This window comes from Phascolarctos cinereus, unplaced genomic scaffold (genome assembly GCF_003287225.1).
Source record: "Phascolarctos cinereus isolate Bilbo 61053 unplaced genomic scaffold, phaCin_HiC Scaffold_2;HRSCAF=192, whole genome shotgun sequence".
Lineage (NCBI taxonomy): Eukaryota > Metazoa > Chordata > Mammalia > Diprotodontia > Phascolarctidae > Phascolarctos > Phascolarctos cinereus.
Window position 1 is genome coordinate 304,657,127 of NW_027555625.1, and position 17,371 is coordinate 304,674,497.

At 41.7% G+C, this 17,371-nt stretch overlaps 1 protein-coding gene across 1 annotated transcript; it reads right to left on the reverse strand.

Moving 5' to 3' along the window:
• Positions 1–586: 586 nt before the first annotated feature.
• On the reverse strand, positions 587–16,868 carry LOC110211355 (protein CutA homolog). The gene is made up of 6 exons (XM_020990603.2): positions 16,634–16,868; positions 13,224–13,372; positions 7,729–7,788; positions 2,593–2,638; positions 2,100–2,149; positions 587–1,415 (listed from the first exon to the last, which is right to left on the reverse strand). The coding sequence occupies exons 1-6, from the start codon at positions 16,709–16,711 to the stop codon at positions 1,313–1,315; spliced, it is 486 nt and encodes a 161-aa protein (XP_020846262.1). The 5' UTR covers positions 16,712–16,868; the 3' UTR covers positions 587–1,312.
• Between the last annotated feature and the right edge of the window lie 503 nt (positions 16,869–17,371).

Consider the following 17,371-nt stretch of genomic DNA (forward strand, 5'->3'; position numbering starts at 1 on the left):
CCTTTGACCCAGCAACAGCACTGCTAGGTCTATATTCCAAAGAGATTAAAAAAAAGAAAGGACCTATATGTACAAAAAATATTTAGAGCAGCTCTTTTTGTGGTGGTGAAGAATTGGATATTGAGGGGATGTCCATCAATTGGGGAATGGCTGAACAAGTTGTGGCACATGATTATGATGGAAAACTATTGTGCTATAAGAAATGACAAGCAGGGTGCTTTTAGAAAAGCCTGGAGGGGCAGCTAGGTGGTGCAGTGGATAGAGCACTGGCCCTGGATTCAGGAGGACCTGAGTCCAAATCCGGCCTCAGACACATAACACTTACTAGCTGTGTGACCCTGGGCAAGTCAGTTAACCCCATTGCCTAACCAAAAAAAAAAAAGCCTGGAAAGATTTACACGAACTGATGCTAAGTGAAGTGAGAACATTGTACAGAGTAACAGCAATATTGTATGATGATCAACTGTGAATGACTTAACTATTCTCAGCAATACAATGATCTAAGACAATTCTGAAAGACTCATGACGAAAAATGTTATTTACCTCCAGAGAAAGAACTGATATAGTCTGAATACAGGTCAAAGCATACTTTTTAAAAAAACTTTATTTTTCTTGTGGATTTTTTTGGTCTGTGTTTTCTTTCACAACATGGCTAATATGGAAATATGTTTCGCATGACTGCATATGTATATGAAATTGCTTGCCTTCTCAATGGGGGGAGGGGAGGGAGGATGGGAGAGAATTTATGTAATTGGGAAAAAATAAAATATTTAAAAAGGAAAAAAAAATTCCCTTTGAGGGAGAAACACATCTAGCTTCTAGAACCTTAGGATGAATTAGTTAGTTACCAGGTCTCTTCCTAACAGAAGCAATAAAGACAACTGAAAAGCAGACCCAATTCAGCCTAGTTCCCATTTTTTACTAAGGGCTCCATTCTGTGAAAAGGGGACATTCCATGGGCTGGTGGTACATCTGTAAGTCTGTGTGGTAGTGGGTGACAGGCAAGAGAGGCAGGGTGGAACGCTCACAACCATCCCCTTAAAGAATTAAACTCTCATCATGAGGGGAGAGGAGGGGTTGAAGTACATAGTTATCTTCTTTCCCATTCAATATGCTTTCACCTCTTCTGCTCATTACCTGGAATAGGCAAAGAGCTAACATAAGCATCAGAATCCATAAGTTAATTATCTTCTAAATGTATTGCAATCCCAGGGACAGCAACTGTCTCTCCTGCCAAGCTCTCTACCGAGCTCTCCCCAATAGGAAAGACAGTGTGAGAACTGTCACACCAGAAAGCAGAGTGGGCCTCTGCTCAGTCCTCAGCTACCCCTTCCTCAATCCACTTTAAATAAAGAGGGTTTCCTTGGTCGATGGGTAGGCTGAAGAGCTCAGGAATTTCAAAAGGATGAACTGATCTAAAGGAAGAGAAAAGAGCTGAGTAAGTATGGTTGGAGATATCTCTTGAGAAAGAAACCCTGAGATCTTCATAGATGTATGTACGTCATCTACGATCCACTAGCCAAGAGCTGTTTAGTAGATCATACTGGGTTTTGTTTGTTTAACCTGTAGCCTCTGTCCTCATCAAGGTTCTTGACACACAGAGCAAAGGAGACTTTTGCTCTCTGATATTTACAGGATCTGTGGTTTCATCACTGGAGTATCAGAGCAGATCACAGCTCATCTTTGACCTAATAAATTAGTCTCAGAGAACAGCTGGGGCTCAGGGGGATGAGGTGACTCCCGTACAGCTAGTTAGTATCATAGGAAGAGTTTGAAGCTGGGCCTTTCTGACTCCAAGTCCTGCATTCTATTCAATCTACTATGTTGCTTCTCTTTCTCTCTCTCTCTCTCTCTCTCTCTCTCTCTCTCTCTCTCTCTCTCTCTCTCTCTCTCTCTCTCTCTCTCACACACACACACACACACACACACACACACACACACACACACACCCTACTAAGTGGAATGCTTGTTGCATGCACAGGTTCCATTAAGCATCCTGCCTTAGGTTATATTTGTGACATTCATCAGATTCAGCTCCTTGACCGAACAGCTGAAGGGAAGGGATAAGAGATAAGCTGATGGAAAGAGAGAAGTCTCACCTGATGTAGTTAGAGAGTTCATGTATTTTTGAAGTCTTCGTTTTCACTAACTGTTCAAGAGAAACATCAATGTTTCAGAAATTCATTTCCAGATCATGTGATATCAGTTTCACTTCTGATGAGCTAGGGGGTGGCAGCTTTTCTCCCTGACTATGAAACTATGGATTTCCACTAAGGTCCTCAGGAATGACCCAAGCACTTACACACAAAACTTGGCAGAGGTGGAAATATGCCCCTTCCTCATCTATTAAATAAAAGGGATCACACTAAGTGATTTCTAAGGCCCTTTCCTGCTTGAATATTGCATGTTCTTAGGTCCATTTCAGCTCTGACGTTCTATAATATAAGGTTTCTTTCAGGCTTAACATTTTATGGCTTTATGAGACTTCTGTTTTAAAAATGGAAAAATGATTAAGGGGGGCGGGGTGTTTCTCTTCATTACTTACTCCACCTTGCCCCAGACCTTTAGATCTGGACTGGTACTGACACTTACCAAAAGGATTTCAGTGGCTTCTTCAATCTCTCCCTTCCAAAAGTACCTAGAAGAGTTAACAAAATTATAGAAAAATATTATCCTGCTTTAAGGTTAGGCAGAGCTCTCCTGAAATGCCATTCCCCTAACCCTATACTATCAGCTCATTTCTTGCTAGTTAAAAATGACTAAGATGGGGGCAGCTTGGTGGCTCAGTAGATAGAATATTAGCCCTGGAGTCAGGAGGACCTAGGTTTAAATCTGACCTCAGACACTTGACACTTACTAGCTGTGTGACTCTGGGCAAGTCACTTAACCTCGAATGCCTCACAAAACAGAAAAGAAATAAGAGGGTAAGGAGATGGGGAGAGGATAAGGGAGGGATAGGGAATAGGATAAGGTGGGGCATAGAAGGGTGTGTAGATTGAAGGGAATGGAATAAAGAGGGAACAACATATATATTTAGAAGGGTATAAAAATCTTCTAAATTCAGAATGAAATAAGAGGCTAAGGGGATAGGGTGGAGGGAGAGAATAAGGAAGGGATTCTTGAAGGGTGAGTAGGTTAAGGAATAGGAGGGCAAGGTAGTGGGTAGAAGCAAAGTAGAGGAGTGAAGAGGAAGAGGAATAGGGTGAGAAGGATCGTGAGGAAAATATGCAACAAGTAATTACAGTTTAGAATGTGAATTGGATGAATTTACCCACAAAATGGAAACTGATAGCAGATTAAAAATTGGAACTTAACAATATGTTGCTTTCAGGAAATGCTATAAAAATTAGAGCTACACACAAACATAAAATAAATATCAGGAGTAGAATTTATTATGTAAAAAAGCAGGGATAGTAATTATGATCTCAGACAAAGTTAGAGCTAAAATCAGATTTAATCAAAAGAGAAAAATAGGGAAACTATACCAAGTGTCAGCCATATTAATCAGTAGTTTTAGACCATATAAAATAACTAGACAGCATTAAAAAAAAGTGAGAGTAGGCCTGCCAAAACAGACCTAGGAACTATAAAAATATAAATACAAAACACCTTTTATACAAAGTTAGGTCTAAATAATTAAAGTAATATTTATTGTGCATGGGTAGGTAAAGCTAATATAATAAAAAAATGACAATTTAACCTAACTAATCTATTTATGCAATACCATCTCAACTAAATTACTAAGAAATTATCTTATTGGGTCAGAAAAATAATAACAGACTTCATTTGGAAGAGCAGAGGGTCAGGAACTTAAAGGAAACCAGAGAAAAAAAAGATGTGAAGGAACTAAATTCAGTAGTATCAGACCTTAAACCATATTCTAAGGTGAAAGCAGTGTTGAAGTGCAAAATGGATAATTTTGATTATTTTAAATAAAAATTTTCCTGTATAAATAAAACCTATGTAGCCAAGAATAGAGAGAATGCAGAAAATTGAGGAAAAAACGCTCATAGATAATCTCCCAAATAGTATGTGATTGGGTCGGAATATTGTTGTGGTGTAGGAAATGATGAGCTGGTAGATTTAGAAAAATGTGGAAAGATTTGGACTTACAAAGGAAGGTGCTATCCACCTTCAGAGAAACAGATGACAAGTGGAAATAAGCATAATGCAGTTGTATGTATGTGCATTTGAGTATTTATGTGTATATTTATGGATATCTATGTATGTGTATATATATATATATATATATATATATGTGTGTGTGTGTGTGTGTGTGTGTGTGTGTGTATATACACTTAATTGTAGCCTTCTTGGGAGTGGGGAGGAAGGGGGAAAAATAAAGTAAAAAGTGCACAGCAGAAGACAAATGAAAACATACTAGGAAGCAAAGAAAAGACGGACAGCTTTGAAAGTTATGTGCAATATTCATTATAATGGTTTTCCTGAAATGGAAATTTATTGCTTTATATTGAATTCTCTTCTGTTCTGCTGTGCACATGACAATGTTTTTTCTTTCTTTTCATATTTTATATTTAAGTTTAAATTTTAAAACTTTTTAAAAAATGACTAAGATGAGAAGGAAATTTTAAAACCTCCCTATCCCCTTTAATAAGGATTTCTAACCATAGAGAGAGAGAATATAAAATCCTAGAATCTTGGGGCCAGAAGGGACCGGAAAAGACTCAACTTTTTTTCTTTATTTGGGAACTCCCTATATAGAATCCATGACAAGTGCTCATCCAGGATATTTCCAGTGACAGAGAACTCGCTAATTCCTGTTATATTTTTGGACGACAACTCTAATTGTTAGTAAGTTCTGTATTTAAAGGAACCCAAATCTGCCTTCCTGTGACTTCCTCCTACTGTCCTTAGTTCCATAGAGAATAAAGAAGCTTACTCCATGCACCGAACAGCTTCTTTACATATCGGAAAACAAGTAATCCTATCCTTCCCTTTCTCCCTGCCTCCCCTTTCTTCAGGCTATTTATTCTAGCTTTCTGTGTAGCTCCTCATATGACATAGTTTCCTAGGTTCCTGGCCATACTACTGCTCACCCACCCTCCAGGTCATGGTATCCTTCTTAGAGGGTATCACTAAGAAGTAGACAAAAAGGTACATAGTCAGAACAGCAAATTAGGAAGATTAGTTCAGCATCAGTGTCAAGGATAGATTGGATAGGAAATAAGGTAAAGGCAGATCACCACAAAAGTCCCTATGGTAGCATGGAAAGGGAAGAATTGGTTTTAGAATCAGCAAACCTGGGTTTAGATACTAGCTCAGCTACTTACCTATGTAACCTTAGGCAAGTCAGCTAAACCTCTCTGGGTTTTAATTTCCTTATCTTAAAGAAAAGGAGGGGAGTGGTCTAGGTGATCTCTAAAGTCCCTTCTGGTGCCAGATCCTATGATAAGTAATATGTCTCTTAAGACATTCAGCACAATGGTAGTATGGGCATACCCTTTCTAAGGCTATTAATCGGTAGAGCAAGAAGTCAGTAAAGAGAAAATGATGTTATAAAGGGATGTGAGCCTCACAGGAAAGAGTGATGTTAGAATTATGCGCCTGAGCAAGTGATCTAACAGCAAGATTTAGTTATAACCAACGATGTGCTGGAGCCAGCTCAAACTGGTCTCACAAGAGCAGATTGTTAAATTTTCATTGGGAGTATTTATGCCTCAAAAATTGGCAAATGCTAAAAATCAGGACTTGGATTCTATTGTTGTTAGTGATTGTCTGGATTTCAGAACATGGCAGAGTAAATATTAATAATGCAGATTGAACTTAAGGGTATCTCGCTGCCTTTTTTCCTCTGGAGAGCTAGTTGTTAAACATTTGCAAGCACACCCTTGGTTATAACATATAAACAACTTTCTAGTGAAATGATGTCAGTAGGGGCAATGATATACAGGAAGTGCCTGGTTATGATTAATGATGAAATGTGTGATTCAGGCAGTTAAAGTGATGGGTTCTGAGGCTGAGGGAAACACTGAAAGCTGTAGAGGAAAGGGAAAGCTGTGTGGAAAAAAAGGATATGAGATGGGCCTTGCAGAATACAGAAGGAGTAAAGGGTATTCCAGAATGCATTCCAGCATTAGCCATGTGATATGTGTGGGAGGACAATGAAGAGATACCAATTTAGATGGATCAGAGGCTTCACATAGGAGCATAGTAGGAAATATGTTTGGCCAGGCTATAGAGGCCTTTAAATGCCAGGGGGAGGAAACAAATATTGTGTGAGGGACCCAATTCCCAGTAGTGTGCAAGAATCCTAACATGTCATAATTCACAGATTATTAAAGCTGGAAGGGACTTTAGAAATCACTTAGTACAACACTCTCATATTTTTAAAAATGTTTGATATATTTCATTTTTACATTATTTTTATTTCTAAAAGTATCCCTTCTTTCTCTACTCCCCAGGGAGCTTTCCTTTGTCACAATTTAAAAAAAGGAAAAGAAATTTAGCAAAAATAACCAATATATCAACTGAGCCTGTATACCCAGTGCTCCAAATCCACAGGGCCCTACCTCTGGAAGGAGGAAGAGGAGGAGAAAGAGGAGGAGGAGAAGGAAGAGGAGAAAGAAGAGGGAGAAAAGGAGAGGAGGAGAAAGAAGAGGAGGAAAAGGAAGAGGAGGAGGAAAAGAAGAAAGAGGAGAAAGAGGAGGACAAAGAGGAAGAGAAGAAAAAAGAGAAGGAGGAGGAAGAGGAGGAAAGATGCATTTTTTCCTTTCTTCTTCTAGGATATTGCTGATTGTTAGAATTCCACCGCATTCAGTTTCCTTCCCCCCACTCCCCCTACCCAACACTCTTTTTTTGAGTGCTCAGAAATTAAGTGATTTGCCCAGTGACCACCAGTTAATAGCAGACCTGGGATGTGAAACCAGTCCCTGACTTCTAGGTCAGTGATCTATTTGGTAATGTGCCATCCATTCCTCAAATTTCCCAAGGGATTATGTTGACTTTAATTTCCATATATTCGGTTTCTTGGTTCAAATATCCAACCAAACATCAAATGGCTACCACAGTCCAGGCAATGGAGCATTTTTGAGACCAGCAGTATTACAGAAATGATTTTGTGTTACAAACTGTAGGGGATTTGTTATCTGGTCAGGGTGCGGTGTAAGGTACTGGACTTGGAGTCAGAGGATCTGGATTTGAATTCAGAATCCTCAACTTACTGCCTTTGAGCTTTAAGACTGGACTTCATCTATTTTGACCTCAGATTTTACTTAGATCAGATGAGGGGGATGGACTAGAACAGGGGTTCTTCACCTCGGACCCATTACCTTGTTTAAAAGAAATTGTTTTTATAACTATTACCATATAGTTGGTTTCCTTTGTAACCTGATATACTTCATTTTATGCATTAAAAGGGGTCCACAGGCTTTACCAGACTGCCAAAATGAAACCTTTGCCAACCCAAAAGGTTTAGACCCTTCCCTAGCCTCAAAGACCTCTTCTTCTAGAAGTCCCTTCCAGCTCTCAACCCTGTCTTTATCTTGGGAGTGATGGGGAGCTTTGGAAGGGTTTGGAGCAAGTGAGTGCCATGGCAAAAGGATCGGCTCCTGGCTCTGGTGTTGTTCTGGGGCCTCAGACAGGCTTCTCTGAGGGCTCCTGGGGTGAACAGCAAGGAGATTATAATGCTAATCCGCAGCCCCGTCTTGCCCATAGCCCCTTCCCCAGTGCCAGCGGTGGGAACCAGGAGAGACAGCAGGCCCTACTCACAGAGAGGAGGCTCTCGGCAGGATATTCACGCAGGCAGCCAGCTTCTTATCTAGGATGGTCCTGAGGCAGAGAAAGGAGGGGGAAAGTGAGTGATTCAGAAAACAATTCTTTGCTAAAATCCAGTATCTTTGACCTGTGGACTGGCCTCTTGGGGATAAACTTAGCTCCAAGAAGTATGCTGTTAAACGTTTACTAACCAGCTCTCTAAAGAAAAAAAACCCCACTGTAAATAAGACATACTTTTAAGCTTAAGCTGCATTATTATCATTTCCTCCATCACTTCTTAAATCTAGGCAATCAACAAAACAACCACCGAAGCCCTGACTTATAGCATTTGCCAATTTCTAAAGTACAAACACTCCCAAAGAAAATTTAACAATCAGCAGACTGATTGGAGCTGACCCCAGCACACCCGTAGCTCCAAGGAAGAGTGCTAGGGAGAACAACCTCTTTTCCCCCGAGGCCTAGTGAAAAAGGAGCCCCTCAGAAAAGCCTTACCCATTGGAAGAAGGGGTTGTTAAAAGTTCAAGGTAAAAGTATGTCCTGGGATAGAAAAACCTATAGCCCAAGAAGGCAGGGGCAGAAATTACCACAACACTCATTCAATAGGGCTTTAAGCTTTACAGAGTGTTTCCATGTTGTGGTGAGGTAGAAAATACAAATGCCACTAGCCCCATTTTAAAGATGAAGGGACCAAGGCTCAGAAAGGTGTTATGATTCACCCAAGATCACACAGTAGGACACTGACAGAACCAGGACTCTAACCAAGGTTTTCAGGACTACAAGCTCCAAGTCCAATGCTCTTTCCATCATACCATTTTGCTGCCCCCAGGGAGCCTTAGTTTGACGTCTCTGTCAGCCTTAAAATGTGCACCCAACAGAATGAACTTTTTCTATTATATTAACTGAGTCTCTCTGTCCTGTTAGAACTGACCTATTTTCTCCTCTCTCAAATGCTAGTCTGAGCAGTGCTCTAGTTCACTTATCTGTTTAGAGTAGCACCAACAACGCGGCCCTAGCTTTTAGCTACTCTTAGAGGCAACACTAAAATTCCAGAGTCTAAATAAATCTTTTAATTGTATTAAGGAGGGTGAGGGGGCAGTCTTGTTTCTACAGCAACTGCTGGACAGTTTACTCACTCCAGACAGCCAAGCTCCAAGATTAATCTCAATTTGCTTAATCAGAGATGGGTGGCAGTCCAGAAGTCTGGACTGAGAGGCAAGAAAATGACATTTAACCCACTATGGGGCAGAAAGGCCAAAGCAGCACAACACTGTATGATGGGGCATGGGGAATGTTGAATTTGGTTTCATAGAATCTATTTTATTCTCAGCTCTACTAGTTATTTACCTGTGTGACTTTTAGCCAGTCACTTCTCCCTGGGTTTCACTTTCCTCATCTGTAAAAAATAAATCTGACCTATACCAAATGGATGATCTCTAAGGTCTCTGCCACCTCTAAATCCTATTTTTTTAATAGCTCATGATTCTGCCAAAGGGGAAATGGCTCAGCTCGCTAATCATGAGGGGAAGGTTGAATGACTCAGCTCCGTTGCCAGGTCAGATCTCACAACGGCCCATCCCCAACCCCTGGCCACTTGGGGGAAATGTCTAATGTTGTTATTGGACTTAAATTCAAAACATACACACACACCCACACCAATAAGTCATGTAAGAATTAGCCAGGCCCTCCTTCTGTACTCAGGAAATAAAAGACTAAACAAAAGCTCTCCCAGCCAAAGGAACAGGTTCGCTGGCCTCATGCCACCCACAACTAGAATCTGTACAGGTCGGTAGCCCTTAGGAAGAAGAGATCAGCTCCCTTTCCCAAGAACTTTGGTGACTATGTTCTGAAACCACTTGGCCCTGGAACATAAGTTAATGCTTTGGGGCAACAGAAAGGAACAGAGAGAGAGAAGACAGAAGGCTATAACTTGGTACCCTGTTTGCAGTCCTCTTGGGGGATGCAAACTAGCAAAGTGTCCTGAATGAGTGACAAGTGAAAGGTGAAGTAAATGCTACCGCAGTTTAGGAAAAATGTCCCAGAAACCTAGACAAGATGGGGAGAGGCTCCCCCATGGAGGAAAGGAGACTTGTGTCTGTGAGGAAAAAAGTGCTTGCTCTGTTGGCTGTCTGCCTGGGAAGTAGGGCTTAGTAAGGGACCCAGTCCTTGCCTTTTGTCCCATAGCCTGACCTCATAAGGAGGGGCGCTCCAGAAACCAGAGGAAAAAGTGTCTAGCCGTGACCAGCTTCATCTCAGTTACCAGAAAAAGTTCTAACTATCTGCATGGCTTTGGGCAAATCGCTCAACCTCTCTGGGCCTCTTGTTTCCCCACTTGTAAAACAAGTGGGTTGGACTTCATGGCCTCTAAAGTCTTTTGTAGCTCTAAAGCTATGATCCTACAAATGTCTCCCAGCCAAAGTCTCTCTCGCATGCTCTTTTGGAAAGGCTATGAAAAGGTGGAAGGAAACTTAGAGATAGATTAACCTCTATCACCCTCATAATCTCCTAATCTGTAAAAAGGGGGAAATAAAATGTTCACTTACCACTTCAGAGTTGTGAGAAAGATGCTTAAAGCACAATAAAAATTTGAGATATTACCCTCATAGGATAATAAGATTTAGAGTTGGAAAGAACCCTAAAAGTCATCTGGTTCAGACCCTTTCATTTTACAAATGAAGAAACTTAGGTCTAGAGAAAGGAAGTGACTTACAGTCGTACAATGAGGTAATACCAAAAGTGGCACTAGAACCCAGGTCTGACAATTGACACACCAATGCTCTGAGGACAACAATGTGATCTCAGAGGAACAGCTATATGGGCTACCCTAACCTTGCCTCCCAAAACATCCTGCAATTCCAGAAAGTTTCTGGAACTAGTTTCTGTACTGTATGCCTCTGGACTTAGAGAACACAGGTCTTCATGGGGAATAGTGGGAGAGTCGCGTAGAACAGGGCTGGGGTGAAGTGGGCATTGAATAATTCATATCTGGCCTCAGAGAAGAGCATGAATAGTGTCCCTGTGTACTACAGGCCAACAGGGCCACTGGTCCTATGTGTCCTCCAGATTAAATATTAATATGAAGAAAGTGAAAGGAAAAGACTCAATAAGGAAAAATGAAGCCAAGGCCAGAGTTGATCTGATCTTAGCTGCCACTGTCATTAATTTTCCACAAAAGAACATTTAGCTCCAAGACGGTAGGGGGTGTATTTTGTTTCTTTTTTGAGCACTGCAAAAACAGCCGGGCTGTGAATTAGAAAGGAGGGGGCCCAAGCAGGCCAGGTTGGGCCATCCTCCAGCTCTCTTTGTAGCTATTTTCTTTATTGCTGTCTTTTAATACCATGTAAGGTTATCTTGGGCTAACAGAAGAGGAAATGGGCTTGTTCTACTTGGCCCCAGAGGGCAAAACTCAAAGCAATAGGAAGTTATGGGGATGGAGATTTTGGTTTGGCATAAGAAATAATTTCCTAGAAATGGGCCCCATCTCCAGTGGAATGACCTACCTCAGGATTTAAAGGGTCACCCCATCAAACTAGCTGGCCACTTGATGGGAATTTTGTAAAGAGGATTCATGCTTCAGACTGGGGCTGGATGGGATGACCTCTAAGATCACGTCCAACTCTAATATGCTGTATTCCCAGCTCCTAACATTTTGATTCAATTAACCCTGAGGGAATTGAGAAGATTAGGACACCAAGTGGTTAAGTGTGGGAATTGAGTGAACCACACTGATACCATCTTCTGATTCAATTCTGGAGCTAGCTTAGTTTCTATTCAATTATGGGTCTGGTCCAATTTCTGTATTATGAGAAAACTTTATTCAATCATGGGAAGTGGGAGAAAATTTTATTGCATTGTTTGAACCCAGCCCTGCCTGGCTAGGAAACTGGACCACCTCTACCTGCTATTTAGAAACCCCTTAACCAAGGACCTAGGATATGCTGACCAAGAGCTCAGCCAGATCAAAAGGCTGACTCAAGTTTTCTCACAATCTCAAGTAACTCATATGCCTTATCTGAAAACTGGCCCCATACTGACTGATCAGTTATTGTTTACACTTAGGGGGAGCGGGACACCTCTTTTTCACCTGTTCACTCTTCTCTCCCTGCCCCAACTTGGGAAGTCCCTAATCTTTCATACAATTAGAAATCAGATTACTAATGTTGTATCATTTCCTTTTAATTAATTGGCCCTATGTGTTTAACTGTTTTCAGTGTATAAAAGTCTGTCTCCCTCTGTATTCCAGGCCCAATCTTAAGCTGAGAAAGGGCCTGGTCTCAATGTTAGGCAATTGGCATTCATTGCTTAATAAATCGATATGCCCAGAAGGTCAAACCTTTGTTTTCCTCAGTTATTTCCTCTTTTACCCACCACACCCCCTAAAGAAAAACTGACAGTAGGGAAGTCCTTAAATACTTTAAATACTCTTGAAGGAATATGAACCCCAATTCTAGGCGTTCTTTCCATTTGACATTAATTAGCATCTCTGAGGCTGAATCTGGAAAATTTTAAAAAACCAATTCAAAGTATGAACTTCAGGATGTGTGTGTGTGTGTGTGTGTGTGTGTGTGTGTATTAGGGGGTCTAATACACAGATCTAGTGGAAAGAATAGTGCTACTAGAGTCAAATGACCTGGATTTGTTTCTTGGCAATGACACTTACCAGCTATGCTCTAAGCAAGTCACTTCACCCTTCTGAGACCCAATTTCCCCATCTGTAAAATGAGGATGGTACTTGTACTCCCCCTATCTCACCTTGAAACTCTTGAAGTACTATATAAATATTATTGTTCTAGCATCAGTACTTGTGTAGTTAGTAGAAAGAGCGCTGGATTACAGAGTTAGATAGGGGAACCTAGGTCTTGGTCCCAGGTCTTTCAATTCCATCATCTGTAAAATGGGAATAATAGTACTCACCCTTGCCTACTTCACAGAGATGTTTTGAGGATAAAATGGGAAAAAATATGAAAGTGATTTGAAAATTATGAAGTGAAATTATTTGCTCTAAGGAATGGCTCTCTGGGAGGGGGAAGAGGAAGGATATAGTGTGAAAAGCGGTGAAATTTAGGCTATGTAAAAACAAAGGACACCAATACTGTTTTTTGATAAAGAAACTATAAAGCAGTATTAAAAGAAAAGGGATTATGATTATAAATAACCCTACTTCACTTTCAAAGACCATTGCTAACTGATTGCCAAATGAAAACAGCAATGGCACCTTACATTAGTATAGGGCAAATGAAATAATATATGTGAAGTGCTTTGCAAACTTTATCCCACAATATAAATGTGAGCTATTATTGTTATTTAACTTTCTTTTCACAGAGACCAAAGGGTCCATCAAGTCATATCTCCTTGACTCCAAAATGTGTAGGGCTGAGTAGTTTTAGCCTAGAAAGGGAACAAACAAAGCCCCACTCCTAAGGCAATATAACAGCTCTGACATCTTCTAGCCCACAAAATGGACCCCTACGCCCTATATCCCGTCACTCTACCTTGCTATATCTTTGGCGATCTGTTCATTGGGGCAGTTGACAAAGGCAACTGAGTGAGTCCCAGAGAGGTAGCTGCCAGTAACCGCTGAGTGGAGTTGGAGGCTGATGGTCCTCAGCACAGGGTATGAGAGGAGGAAGGCCATCACCACCTAGAGAAAAGTCAGGGCACATGGGTCAAGACTGCCTATGTCTATTCAACCCTTCAGAGAAACCACATTATGGAACCACATTCACTCATTCATTCACTTATTCATGCATTGAGGCAGCTGGTAGTGCAGTGGATAGAGGGCTGGGCCTTGGATTAGGAAGACCAGAATTCAAATGTGACTTACTAGTTGTGTGACTTTAGGCAAGTTGCTTAATTGCTGCCTGCCTCAGTTTCCCCAACCGTAAAATGGAGATTATAATACCACCTACCTCTCAGGATTATTGTGAGGGTTGAATGAGACAATATTTGTAAAAAGTCCCTAACACAGTGCTAGAACATAGCAGGCATAACATAAATGTTTTCCCTTCCGTTCATTCAACAAACACTTACTAAGCATCTCCAGTGTATAAAACATTGTGCTAGGAACTAGAGAGATACAAAGTTTGGGTAAAACATGGTCCCTGCCTTCAGAGTGCTTATAATTTCATAGATGGATAAAACACAAACATACAATATTACAGGGTAAATGCACTAAATAATTGCATAACAAGCTACTATGTGAGGTCCGAATGTGAAGGTCAATGCTCACAAGAGGAATTAGAACCTTCAATTTTTTTTTTGGCTCCATCCCCTAACCTACTTTAAGATTATGGTACCTGCATTGGCCAAGTACCTGCCTGAAGATTCTCTTGATTTCTTCAGCCTCAGTCACCTATCTGCCTGTCTTACAGGCTCACGTGATCTCAGAATTGGAAAGTATCTCAGAGAACATCTGTCTGGTCCAAACTCTGCCTGAACAAAAACACTCTCTAAAATCTCCTCCCTAGTGTTGTCATTTAGTCTTTGCTTGAATACCTCCAGTTATGGGAAGCTCAGTGCACTCAGCTACAGCTCATTGCACTCGAGTATAGCTTGAAATGTTAGAAAGTCATTCTTACATCAAGCTTAAATCCATCTCTCTGAAATTTCTACTCACTCACTGCTCTTAGTTTTGCCCCATGGAAATAAGCAGAAAAAGTCAAATCCTTCTTTCACATGTAGGCTTTCCAAATACTTGAAGACAGTTATCATCTGAGTCTTCTGTTCCCTGTGCCAAATACCCCTAGTTCCTTCAACCCATCCTCATGACATGTTGTCAAGGCCCTTCAATATTCTACGTGCCCTCCTCTGTACCTTTCCCTGCCTATCAGCGTCCTTCCTAAAATTCTAGATGTGCTCTGAGCAGGGCAAAAGACAGGGAATATCACTTCCCTAGTTCTGTACCTTTTTTGCTTAATATAGCCTAAAGTCTCATTAGCTTTATCCATTAAAACCCCCTTCAGACAAACTCCCATCCAACCACATCATTACTATTGTGGAACTGTGAAGTTGATTTCCGGAAGCCAAGTGTCTAACTCCAGCTTCTTCTGACCAGAGAACATGTCTGATTATATACTCCTCCCACTCCCAGTTCTAAAATGTACACCAGATGGAGTAGGGGCCATGAGTTCTGTCAGAGTACCTGGATTCAAATCCCATGTTTGATTGATATGGACAGTCCATAGGACTTCTTTGGGACTTAACTTCTTTGGGACTCAAAATAAATCAAAGAGATTGGGTAAGCACTCAGGTCTATTTCAAGTCTAAATCCTATGATCCTAAGTATGTAACCCTGGGCAAATCACTTAGCTACTCTGAGCCTCAGTTTCCTTATTTGTAAAATATAGATAATACTCTCTATCCTCATTGGGTTTTTGTGAGACTCAAAATAAGACAATTGCTGTTAAAGGACCTTGTAAAGTATTTTTACTTAATTTTTTCTAAGTCCTTTAACATCTAATTTCCCATTATACAAATGGGAGATATGATTATTTTAGTAAGAAGTGGTGTTAAGTATCACATACATATGGAGGACAAATATTAAAATCTTCAAAAAAGAGACTTCCTTGCATTTTCTCAGTGTGTACCTCCAGAGCTCTCTGGAAGGACTCCAGCATTTTGGGCATCTCTGGATCTCCACCCTCTTTCCCTGGCCTTGCTCAAATCCATTTCTGTTCTCCCTCTCTTGCTCCCCAGTCTCTCTGCCTTTGGCTGGCTCCTGTCTTCTGGCACGGCATGACTGCCGTCTTTATTTCTTTACTTTCTGAGTTTGACTAAATGGCAGGCTGGTTTTTTTCTCCGCCACAGCCACATCTTTCCTCTCATCTGCCTCTGACTTGGCAATCCAACTGCTCTAAAATAAGACGTAACTGCTTGAAGGATCCAAACCATGACATCCAGTAGGGTCTTTTTAAAAAAACAAATGATTATGTATGACTAAATGATAGACTATCAGAACTGAAAGGATCTTAGAACATAGAATGACAGAGCTGTACGAAGTGATCTTAAAAATCATCCAGTCTAACCCTCTTACTTGTCAGGTATGGAAGGACAAGAGAGACATAAACAGAGATAGACAGGCACACAGGAGACAGAAAGGATAAACTGGAAGAGAATATCGGAGAGACAGAAAGTCAGAGAGTAGCAGACATCCGACCACATGTCCTGCTTTCTCAGTACCCTCAGATTTCAGAGGTACTCCAACCGGATAAAGTCCAAACTGAGATCGGAGCCCCTGGGGGCCAGGGGTAGCCCAAGCAACTTCACGATCCACTTCTATCAAGAAAGCCTAGTCCCCAGGCTCAGGGGACAATAGGCATAACAGCAAAGTGGGAAGTTTTGAAGGAATCAGAAGCTCCATTTTGCATTTTTAAAAATTCCCTTTAATGAGATAAAATAAATGCAATAAAATTAATTTAAACGTGATTTTGATATAAAAATGTATAATGTTTTATTCTCCTTAGCCCTGACCGATACCGGTTCCTTTTTCACAGTTTTTTCACTTTTCTTCGGTTTCAGCAGGGTTTTCTCAAGCTGGGGGGAGAGGAAGGAAGAGGACTCAATAGGGAGGAAGGAGGCTGTTGGTATCGCCAGTCACTCCAAGGGCAAAGGAGAGGATTCCCACTATTTACCCACTGCCCCAGGGTATTGGCGGCCATTCCCAGTTTTCACCGGCAGAGGCTGTGTTTTAGAAACAGACTGGATTTGGAGTCCGAAAACCAGGTTTAGAGTTTACCAAATATGCCACCTGTGTAACCTTGAGCAAGTTTATTGCCCTCTTTGGGAATCGGTCTCCCCATCCATAAAATGAGTAAGTTGAACTAGATTGCCATGGTCCCGTGGGACTTTGAATCCCAAGATTCCTAAGGTCCTAGGGAAACCCTCCCTCGGGCCGGGCACTCACCAGGAGCCAGGAGAGGCAGCCGGGGCGAAGGCAGCTCTGGGCAGCAAGCGGCGGGCAGCGCTGAGTCAGCCAGTCCATGGTGCCCTAGGGGGCCAGCGGCGTGCGGGCCCCCCGCCCCTGCTCAGCTGCAGCAGCGGAGCTGCCACCCGGGCGCCCTCTGGGACCCCGCTAGGCTGTGCTTGGCCCAGGAGCTGCCGGACTTCCAGGACTCTCGAGCCCCTCCCCTCCTCTCCTCTTGACTCCTCCTTCCAAAGGCTGTCCTGGTATTAGCGCCTAGGCTTTTCCACCTGCCACTGCCCAGCCAGCTCCCCTCAACCTCCAACTTGGGATTTCCTTTCTCAGTCAGACTTTCTGCCCCGGAAAATTGACGTTACAGGAGGGCCTTCGAATCAGAACAGATGGTCCTGCAGCGGGGTAAGAAGCTGGGAGCTCAAGGGTTCAATCACACGCAAATTGGATCATAGAACTTAGGGCTAGAAGCAACCTTAATGACCATCCGTCCAGTCCAATACTCGAATTTTACAGAGGATGTCAGACTCAGAGGAGGAAACTGACATGTCTGAAGATAGATTGGCATTTGAGGGGGGAGGGGGAAGCTGTGACAGGCCTAAATCGATGATTTCATCCTTCAAGGAAATTCAGGTATGGAAACTCCCTCCACCAAAGTAGATCATCAACTCATTTATAATTTAGAATGTTAAAGAGTTAAAACGAGGCTCTGAAAAGTGATTTACCCAT

Excerpts from the sequence above, each read along its gene's own strand:
- LOC110211355 (XM_020990603.2), bottom strand. The coding sequence starts at position 16,711 with ATGGACTGGCTGACTCAGCGCTGCCCGCCGCTTGCTGCCCAGAGCTGC. Across the intron at positions 2,639-7,728 it reads CTGCCGAGAGCCTCCTCTCT|GTACTTTTGGAAGGGAGAGA; the intron begins GTGAGTAGGGCC and ends TAACTCTTCTAG. Across the intron at positions 1,416-2,099 it reads GAACTCTCTAACTACATCAG|ATCAGTTCATCCTTTTGAAA; the intron begins GTGAGACTTCTC and ends CTCTTCCTTTAG.